The 11,249-nt window shown below is 32.5% G+C and overlaps 1 protein-coding gene across 1 annotated transcript; it reads right to left on the reverse strand.

The window, feature by feature from the left end:
- Nucleotides 1-1,087: 1,087 nt before the first annotated feature.
- On the reverse strand, nt 1,088-1,717 carry LOC117072800 (60S ribosomal protein L12-like). The gene has a single exon (XM_033193212.1). It carries the CDS (start codon nt 1,631-1,633, stop codon nt 1,136-1,138), a length of 498 nt encoding a protein of 165 aa, XP_033049103.1. The 5' UTR covers nt 1,634-1,717; the 3' UTR covers nt 1,088-1,135.
- Nucleotides 1,718-11,249: the final 9,532 nt, after the last annotated feature.

Below are 11,249 nucleotides of genomic sequence, written 5' to 3' on the forward strand. Positions count from 1 at the left end.
TGTCTTCCCATATATTTGTAACTTATTTGGTTTCATTTGTGAACATTTTATAGTTTCAGTATACCAATCCCTTACCTCCTTGGTTATATTTATTCCTAAGTATTTTATTTTTTTGATACTATTGTAAATGAATTTTTTCTCTTGATTTTGTTTGGATTGTTTATTGCTAGTTTAGAAATTCAACTAAATTTTGTATGCTGGTATTATTTCCTGATCCTTATTGAGTTTATTATTCCTAACACTTTTTATGGCATGCTTAATGTTTTCCACACACAAGATCATGTCATCTGCAAACAGATAATTTAACTTCATCCCTACTGATTTGGATACCTTTTATTTCTTTTCTTTTTTCCTTTTCTAATTGCTCTGGCCATTACTTCCAGTGTTATGTAGATTAAAAGTGGGCATCCTTTCCTTCTTCCTAATCTTAGAGGAAAAAATGGCAGTTTTTCACCATTGAGTATAATATAACTGTAGGTTTTTCATATGTGTCCTTTTTATGTTGTGGTAAATTCCTTCTATACCTAGTTTATTAAGAGTTTTTATTATGAAAAGATATTGAACCTTATCATATGACCTTTCTGCATCAATTGAGATGATAAAGTGGGGTTTTTTTCTTTGTTATGTTAATGTGGAGTATTCCATGTTTATTTTTGTATGTTGAACCAGTCTTGCATTCTAGGGATAAATCCTACTTAGTCATAATATGTGATGCTTTAAATGTGCTGATAAATTCAATTTGCTAGTATTTTGCTGAGGGTTTGTACAGTTTTGTAAGTATTTTACAGAGGAAATTTGGTCTGTTGTTTTCTTTTCTTGTAGTGTGTTTGGCTGGCTTAGATATAAGAGTAATACTGGCTCATAAATTAATTTGGAAGTACGTTTCCTATTCTTCAATTTTTTTTTTTTGAGACGGAGTCTTGCTCTGTCGCCCGGGCTGGAGTGCAGTGGCCCGATCTCAGCTCACTGCAAGCTCCGCCTCCCAGGTTTACGCCATTCTCCTGCCTCAGCCTCCCCGGAGTAGCTGGGACTACAGGCGCCCGCCACCTCGCCCGGCTAGTTTTTTCTATTTTTAGGAGAGACGGGGTTTCACCAGTTGTCAAATGATCCTTTATTGAAATACTTTCCTTTGTGCTTAACTGGCTGGGCATTCCACAGCACCACTGTTGATGTCATCTGTGATGTCATGAGGGTGGCGGCCATCAACATTACAGCCCACAGACTGGGCAGTCCCCAGGATCTCTTTAATGGTTCCAGAGAGTTCTCTGGCTAAGGATCGGTGCCGCATCTGTCGAGCAATGTTGATGATCTCATCAAAAGTGATATTCCCACTGTGTTTAATGTTTTTCTGTTTCTTTCTGTCTCTTGGTGGTTCCTTGAGGGCTTTGATGATCAGGGCAGAGGCAGAAGGCACCACCTCAATCTGGGCCTGTCTGTTCTGAATGGTCAGTTTCACTGTAATCCTCAGGCCCTTCCAGTCACCCGTTGCCTTGGCAATGTCATCACCCACCTTTTTCGGAGACAGACCCAGGGGGCCGATCTTGAGGGCCAGCGCAGAAGTGGCACCGACTTCACCTCCGGTGCACCTCAGGTATACGACTTTGATCTCGTTGGGGTAGAACTTCGGCGGCATGGTGGAGGCGGCTGGTGTCGGATGAACCCGGATTCGGGACGACCGAAGAAGTTTGCACCTTTGCCCCCTCCGAGCCGAAAGCCGAAAGCCTATTCTTCAATTTTTAAAAAGGAGTACAGAGGGATTGGTGTTAATTCTTCTTTAATATTTGATAGAATCAACCAGTGAAGTCACTGGGTCCTGAGCTTTTTTTGTTATCACTGGGAGATTTATTCAGTTCTTCTCTTTATTATAGGTCTGTTCAGAATTTCTGTTTTCATGATTCAGTCTTGCTAGACTGTATACGTCTAGAGAATTTATTCGTTTTTCTAGGTTATTCAATTTTTTGGCTATCATAGCTCATAGTAGTCTGTTTTGGCACTCTTTATTTCTGTAGCATCAGTCATAATATCTCCTTTTTCATTTATTATTTTATTACTTAATTTTTTTTCTATTTTTATCATACTGTAGCTAAGGGCTTATACATTTTAATAGATATTTTCAAAAAAATTATTAGTTTTACAGGTTTTTGTATTTTTTACTTATCTATTTCATTTATTTCTGCTGTAATTCTTATTTATTTCCTGCTGTTAAACTTGGCCTTCATTGGTTCTTGTGTTTTTAGTTCCTTGAGTTGTAAGATTAAGTTGTTCACTTAACATCTTTCTTTATTCTTAATGTAGGCATTTATAACCATAATTGTCCCTCAATACTGCTTTTGGTGCATCACATAGGATTGATGTGTTGGGTTCTCATTTTTGCATATATCAAGCTATTTTCCAATTTCCCCTCTGATCTCTTCTTTGATTTATTGGTTGTTTAAGAGTGTGTTGTATAATTGGTGCATATTTGTAAATTTTCTTGTTTTTCTTCTGCTGTGGATTTCTATTTTTATTCCATTGTGGTAGAACAAAGATACATGCTATGATTTCAATCTTTTTACATTTTTAAGACTTGCTTTGTATGCTAACATATGATCTAGCCTAGAGAATGTTTCATGCACACATGAGAAGAACATGTATTCTGATATTCCTGGGTAGAATGTCTTACATATGTCAATTAGGTTCATTGTTTATAATTTTGTTCAAGTTCTCTGTTTTCTTACTGTACTTTTGTTGTATTTGTACTTATGTTGTATTTAGGAAGTAACAAATTTGCTACAAGCTCATAAGCAGAAGGTATTTGCCTTGTCTCAGAGACATTTTACTGTAGACTTTTGAGTTAATGCTGAAATGAGTTAAAATTTTGAGGGACTGTTGAGAAGGCATGATTGGTTTTGAAATGTGAGGACATGTGAAATAATGTGGTTTGGCTGTGTCCCCACCCAAACTTCCTCTTGAATTGTACTCCTGTAATTCTTACGTGTTGTGGGAGGAATCTGGTGGGAGATAATTGAATCATGGGGGCAGTGTCCCCCATACTGTTCTTGTGATAGTAAGTCTCACCAGATCTGATGACGGGCTCTATAAGGGGTTTCTGCTTTCTCTTTTTCCTCATTCTCTTCTCTAGTCTGCCACCATGTGAGATGTGACTTTTACCTTCCACCATGATGGAGAGGCTCCTCAGCCAGGTGGAACTGTGGGTTGTTGATTAAACCTCTTTTTTTTGTAAATTGCCTGGTCTCAGGTATGTCTCTATCAGCAGCTTGAAAATAGACTAATATAAAGGGAGAGAGAAATTGGGATTTTTAAGTAACCTCTCCAACCTTATTGATATGAAGAGATCTGATATTTCTCTGATATTGTGTCTTCCCATATATGTGTGTGTGCATGTGTATACAAAATGAAATAATCTCTATCTTTTATTACTCAGCCTTTTAAAAACTCTGTGATAACTATGTAAATTCCAAGCACAATTTGAAATTGAGCTAATTATGAAAAAGAGAAAAACAGTATATACGAGTGATAGATATCCAATACATTTACCTATATAAACCTAAGTTTACCATCAATCACAGCAATATCCTTTACATATGTGCTTAATGTTATAAGGTAAAATATACATATAATGCATCTATATTTACTAATATCAAGGGCAATCTAAATAAAACTTTGAGAACAATCCTGAATTTTCTCTTTGATTGAAAACTAGAGTATTTTATGTGTTTAACAAATTGTAGTCAAATTTTGCTGAATAATTTTAGTTGGAAAAAAAAGTATTACTACTATTTCTGTGACTAGTGAAGATTTCTGAACCTGTTTAGTCTTAGCAAGATTTGAAATAATTCAGAGTCTCAACAATTTATTATGTAATTATTTCCCCTCATTTCTTGTTATTCCCATAATATTATTAATTCAAAATTAAAAATATTAGAGATGGTGAGAGCTTCAAAATACTGGGTAGGATGGTATAAAAGGTGATGAATCGATATTAAAATTATTGAAGAAATAATTTGAGAGGAATCAGTTATATTTTCTTATTTCAACAATTTTGCCCATTGAATTTGTACTCCTATACATACAGCAGCATGTATGCAGAAATTATTCCTTCTTGAATGTTACATAGTGAAAGAGCACAATATTAAAATTATTTAATTACAGATATATTAATATCTATGTATTATTTCATTTACCTTTAATTTCCAATTTTTCCTTTTAGATTTTTTTGTTCACTGAAGCACCAAAACAGATTTTAAACAAACAAACAAAAATGACATTACTTTTCCTCTTTATTGTGTAAGTAAACACTTTAATAGAAAACCACTTCAACGTAAGTTTGGCACATAAAATGTCAAAATTTACACATGAATTATTATGTTTTCCATCATGCAACAGTGCATTTATGGATTTATGTATTTACATAAGCCTCAAAATAAACTACTAAAGATAGGACACGAATAACAGAAGTGTCAGACATTACCCATTCATTTCAAAATTCACTAAATTTAAGAAAAAGGACTGCCAGAAACTATTGATTCAGAATGACACAAAACAATGAGATATCATACATTCATGAGTTATTATCGGTTCTTATTGAAGAGCAGTATTAAAAATACAGATAAAAATTGCTTTTTATTACCCCTCATCAAAAAAAGAAAACTAAAAAGCAAATAATTAAATTGTAGAAAAGACACTTAGAATATCTAATTGGAGTAAGTGTTGGTAATTTGAAGGTTGACCACAGTTTTATAAATGAAGTATCGAAAATGTAATTAAGTTTTACAAAGATAGGACAATGTCTAAAGTTCACACTTTTGAGATAAATGATCATGACAAATTTCTCCTTTACTAGTTATACTTGTATCTGTATATATTTCATATTTTAAGGATAGGATTTTGTAGACATTTTAGAGAACACAAAATAGAATAGAAAAAGGTAAAAATATAACTTTGGGATTAAAATATTTGTTCTCTCTATGAAGAAAAACATTCTTTTAATATATTTATTTTGTTCTTCACTTCTAGAATAACTTCTGGTACATTCAAGAAAATAAAATCTGTTTTGCATAGCTGTATATGGTATCACTTTTTAGTGATTTTTGCCAAATATGCCCCCAAATTTTTAATAGAGTAATACGGTGATATGTGTTTATTGTACTTCTTATTTTCTTTTCTTAAACTATTATTTAAATGATTAATTATTCACATTTTCCTGTGATTGTGCTTAACTTATACAAGCAATTTTTCATATCATGTAGCAATTTTGCATTTAAGAAATGTCTCTTAAATACTTAACGACTTACTTAAGGAAAAATAAACACCTTTATATTTTGTAGGGAGGAGGTACAGTGGTTCCAAACATGAGTGCTTTCTTAATTATAAGTTATCATGGTAAACAATGGCAACAGTGAATCATGAAACATTAACTTGTCATCACCAAGGACTGGTAGTCACTTTAAATCACCCCATGCAATGATGATGTTCACAAATTTGCTTGACTACCTTGATTGATATTAAGTATTTAACTAGATCTAAAATCTATAAGCACAGGGGGTTAGGAGGAAAACATTTCATTTGAAGATATATTGATTACATGGCACTGGATTTCACTGAATAATTGGAATAGTGATTATTGGCTTGCCTGTGGAGCCCAGTTGTCATTAGCATGGGTGTGTGAAGGAAATTATTTCCTACTGTTACTCTCACATCAGCCTACTCCTGGGCTTTAGAGGGATTTTGAGATCAAATTTTCAAGACTGCTGTATCCATTGTTAATCGCTTATTGTCTATACTGTGTAGAAAACATATCATTATAAACGTGCTATGTAGTTTAAACTTTATAATAACTCTACAGTGTATATTATACTGGAACCACTGTTTTACAGAGAAGAAACAAAAGTTCAAGGAGATTAGGTAGCTTGTCCAATGTCACAGAGTTAGTAATAATGACAGAAAAATAAGAAACAGAAAACAAGAAAGGAATTAACTGATTTGTAGCTAGAACATCTTATGCAGAGTGGTCTAAATATTCTAAATATTTTGACCAAGGAGGTGAATTTTTTCAGATTATTTTGACAAATAAAGGACTATCGCTGGAGTTGCGATATTGTCAATGCCATTCAAACTCTATGACTAATAATGGAAAAGAGATGTTTCTAAAGAAATCTGGAGGCTATTAGAGAAATGGATGATCCATGAAAGAGTTGTGTTCGCTCACTGTAGCAAGTAAATGATGATGACTGCGTTTCAACTTAGATCTATAGGTCTGATTTATAATATATATGTATCTACTATGTAGACTAGATATACCAAGGGAATGAGAAAGTATGCACAGCCTCTGGACTAAGTATTTTAGAATTTCTTAAAGAAATTTAAGAAATTCACTTAACCAGTCACAAGTATACCATTACTGTCAAAAACATACAAAAGCAGTTAGATAATAAAGAAATCATAACAAAATTATTCAGATTTGATTATCCATTTGGGAATATCCCTTCACTGTATACAATATTAAATATATCTAGAGATGAGAAAATAATTTGCAATGTATATTAGGAAAAAATGAATAAAAAAATAGAAATTCTGAATTCCACAAGTCCTGACACCATATGTAACTTCGTTAAAGGATGCACAATTTAGGCTGCGTCATCTTTCTTCTATATGAAAATGTTAACATAAAATATAAAATATCACTTCAAATTTAATAGAGCAGATACAAGCTTTCTTAGTATTTTCTACCTATGCACAGCAATCAAAGTGCCAAAATTGGAATAGAGATAATAGGGGATGTTAAATGAACATCAATCATGTGTCAGTGGTTTTGAATGCCTTATAACCAGGCAGTCATGTATTTCATTAGCTCTTCTGTCATTCACTGCTTTATCTAAGGGAGGTTTTGGAACTCAAGAAGCAGGCAGAATCAACCTAAAAAAAAGTTTAGGGGAAAGAATTTATAATAGATCTCATTACATGTTCAAAGGAAGACATGTCTAGAGAAGAATAAATATACATTCAATTATTAAGTAGCACTTCAAATCAGAGACAATGATTATTATTTAGAGAGAAATGTCTCATAATTGATTTACTTGAGAGAAAAAGATATGAAAGTAATGTAGACTTTTTTTTGTTTTACTGTATCTTCCACATATTATTGGTTATCAAGGTGGGTGAATAAAATATAATGTGATTATTGCATTTTCATCATTGCTCAAAAAATAAAAATAAAAAAGAGAATATCCAACACTGAATGGAAAGGTAAATAAAATAGGTTGTACTCATGCTATAAAATACTGTATAGCCCTTTTAAATTCTAAATTAGAGCTATGCCAATTGGGAGAGTAGAGCTGCATGAAAAAGCAAGATATAGTAGATTATGTATTATATGATCCTACTATGTTAAGCAAACAAAATGATGAAAATCATCCCCAAAACTCCTAAAAAGTATTGTATGTGTTTATGTACCAGTGTGTGTACATAAAATAGTATCATATTGAAACATACCCATAAATGCATAAAGCTGTTTAAGATGAATTACTTTGTAGTGTTAAAGCAAGATAAGCTAATGTAAATAAAACAAAAGATGGAGGTTAAGAAGAATGCCTGCAAAATCAGAAAAGAAAAATAAATACTGCTTATATCAGAAATGAAGGAAGGGGAAAAAATGTAGTCCTGTAGAAAAATAACACTATAATATTAAGTGAAAAAGCAAGATAAAACCGTGAATACACTAAATTAGTTGCTTTATTAAAATATATTTAAATGAACATGCATATAGAAATGTTGTTTTAGAAAATAGTATTTAATGTATAACATGCATTTAATATTGGTAAAATAGTGATGATCTTTTGGTAATAATAATATGTTGATGTGTGAATATTTATTTTCTGACATGCAAAGTATTTGCTTGTATAAATATGCATTTATAATGTAAACTTAAAATTTTCACAGGTTTTAAAAATCAGGTTAAAATATACAAGATAAATTTAAAGCTGCTCAAGAAAGACAATATACTAAGTCCGAAAATAAAGAAGACTTTTGTATCAGAGAATCTTAAATTTACATCTCACACCTGGCTGTGTGAATGTGGGCAAGAATTTTCACTTCCTTAAGCTGTAGTATCTACTTCTATATGGTATATTAAAAAAAAAAAATCTTACTTAAATTGCTACAAAGATTAAACTAGAACACTTATGTGAAAGTATTTACATTTATATGTATAAAATATAATAATAATTCTAAACAACAAAAAGGAAGCAAAAGCAATTCCAAGACCCAGATGAAAGACAATGAAAATAGAGAGAAATATAAGTACTAAAACAAGATTCAATAGCAAAATAAAAATATTTTGTTTTAAAAACTTCCATTTTAAAAATCAGTAGATGAATTAAATAGTGGAATTTTTATTATTGAGACTTGAGTTTGTGGCCCAAATGATCAAATGAAAGAAACGTTTGGTACACACAATAAAAATACGAAGAGTTGCACATATAAGTCAGTGTCTTGTAGGACTGACACAGAAAAGGTGACTAAAACAATTCCTACAAGGAGCAAATGAAGTACAGGAAAGGATTTAAAAATGTAAAAATAATATCTCCATGAACTGAGAACTTGGATTTGAACAATGGAAGAGTCCCAACATTTTAGATAAAATAGGACAAAAAACACATCTAGATACATGATACATGTTGAACATTCCAAATCTGAAAATTTGAAATTCTAAATGCTTCCAAATGCAACACTTTTTGGGCACCTATATGACACTCAAACGAAATGCTCATAGGAACATCCAATTTGAAGTTTTGAATTTGGGATGCTGAACTGGTATAATGTGATAATTCCAAAATCTAAAATCTGAAATACTTCTGCTGGTCTCAAGCATTTCAGATTAGTGGTATTCAGTCTGTGTAATGATTCCTAAATTTCTGTATAAAAATAAATATTGCAAGTTTTTATTCCAATTTTTTTCTTCCAAAAGGAAAAGAACAAAACTGAACTCATACTTCCCTTTTATAGTGTTAGGTGTTAAAGACAATGGAATAATATGTTCAGACAACTAATAAGAGAAAAAAAGACTGAGAATTCTACACTTAGTCATGGGATTACTTTCTTGTCATGAAAAGAATATGTGGAAGCTAAAAAAATTTGATCTTATAGAAGTAGAGAATAGAGTAGTGGTTACTACAGACTGGGGAAGGCAGAGGGGAATGAGGGACAGGGAGAAGTTGATAAAAGGACACAAAATTACAGGTAGATAGGAGGAATAAATTCTACTCTTCTATAGCACTCTAGTGTCTATAAATAACAATAATTATTGTATATTTAAAAGTAACTAGAAGGGAGGATTTTGAATTTCCCTAACACAAATAAATAATAAATGTTTATGGTAATGGTTATGCTAATTACCCTGATTTGATTGTTGCACACTGTATGTAGGAAAATATCATTCTGTATACCATAAATATGCCCAATTATTATGTGTTAATTTTTAAAAGGAATGTATTGATTCACAGCATGTAAACCACTAGAGCAAGATGCATGAGTCTTAGCAAACATTTAGATATATTACTTAAACAAAAAATGAACAGAGACTTTACACTTTGGAAAATAATGAGGACAGATAACAGTGGTTAGTAATACATAGCTTAATCTAAATCTGTGTGACTAATGACTTAGCTGAATTGGGATTCTTGAGATAAATGGGGCATATTGTGTAGGGAATTATTATATTAGAGCCAAAGTGAAGTACTAAACTGTCTCAGATAAACTTAGTAGATGAATAAAATAAAGTCAGGTAAGTGTGGTAGAAGTATTCTAAATATTATGCTTATAGCAGATGAAAAGAAAGAGTGGGTGAATTGCATACATTGACTAGGTGAAATAATCAGTGCTTCGTTTTCAAATAATAGTAAGGAAAATGTTTTTGGCTGTCAGTGTTAGAGAAAGATAGATAATTAACTGTAGGTAGAGGATCTAACATAACTTACAATTTAATAAGGGAAATAAGTAATGACTGATAACCTCATCAATTAATAAGGATATAGGGGTTAAAAGGATGGAACAGGCCGGGCGCGGTGGCTCAAGCCTGTAATCTCAGCACTTTGGGAGGCCGAGACGGGCGGATCACGAGGTCAGGAGATGGAGACCATCTTGGCTAACACAGTGAAACCCCGTCTCTACTAAAAATACAAAAAATTAGCCGGGCGTGGTGGCGGGCTCCTGTAGTTCCAGCTACTCGGAGGCTGAGGCAGGAGAATGGCATGAACCCGGGAGGCGGAGCTTGCAGTGAGCCGAGATCGCGCCACCACACTCCAGCCTGGGTGACACAGCCAGACTCTGTCTCAAAAAAAAAAAAAAAAAAAGGACGGAACAAACAGAAAGCTTATAAAATAGGGACTAAAAATGGATAATATAAAATCAATACATCTGTTTTTATAGTACAGTTCAATGGACTGAGAGAGATGTCAACCTTAAATAATGAGAGTCAGAATAGATGATTCATTATGGAGTTTATTTGAGCCCAATGCTGGGAATAACCATCTGGGAAATATAGACTTTAGAGAAATGGGGTAAGTGCTCCAAAGTTAAAAATTAAGGTATTACTTATATGAGAAAAACATGAACAGATTTACAACATTTTCTATATGCTGGTTTATACATTACAAATGTTTTATTAGTTAATTTTTTTCAAAGCTTGTTTTTTTTTTTCTCTTTACAGCTGTTTATATTTCTTTACTAATTTAAAAGTGTATTTAACATTCTATTGTAAGATGATATGATAGTTATGAAGTCTTCCCGTCAGAAAGATAAGAGGGAAATTAATCTATAATGAAGATCAACAGGAAAGAGTAAAGGGGTCTTCACTGTGTTCTTTAGTCATTTGCAATATTTTACAAAACAATGTAAGTAAGGAAGAAGACTAATGTATAATCAGAGAAACAAAGGTTCCTGCTGCCTAGGTTACAGTGGCTTGTCCTGTGACTCAGGTTTCATAATCACATTCCTTAAAGACTATTTAAATACTTAAAGTTCCAACAGCTTGGATTTTGAATTATTTATATTCACAAGAAAAAGTGGTGGTCAGAGAGAGAGAGGGAGAGAGGGAGAGAAAAAGAATTTCAATTTGCATTAAAAGGACCATTAAGAAATGTGTTTCTTCATAAGAACCATAAATAGGAAAGTGATGAGGAAAGGTTAAAAGTAAATGAATACATGGAAGGCGAAACAATACCTAGCAAAGAGCAACAACTGGGTGAAGTGAT

This window comes from Trachypithecus francoisi, unplaced genomic scaffold (genome assembly GCF_009764315.1).
Source record: "Trachypithecus francoisi isolate TF-2019V2 unplaced genomic scaffold, Tfra_2.0 Lachesis_group4, whole genome shotgun sequence".
Classification (NCBI taxonomy): Eukaryota; Metazoa; Chordata; class Mammalia; order Primates; family Cercopithecidae; genus Trachypithecus; species Trachypithecus francoisi.

Bases quoted from the DNA above. Each gene is read 5' to 3' on its own strand.
- LOC117072800 (XM_033193212.1), bottom strand. From the start codon at position 1,633: ATGCCGCCGAAGTTCTACCCCAACGAGATCAAAGTCGTATACCTGAGG.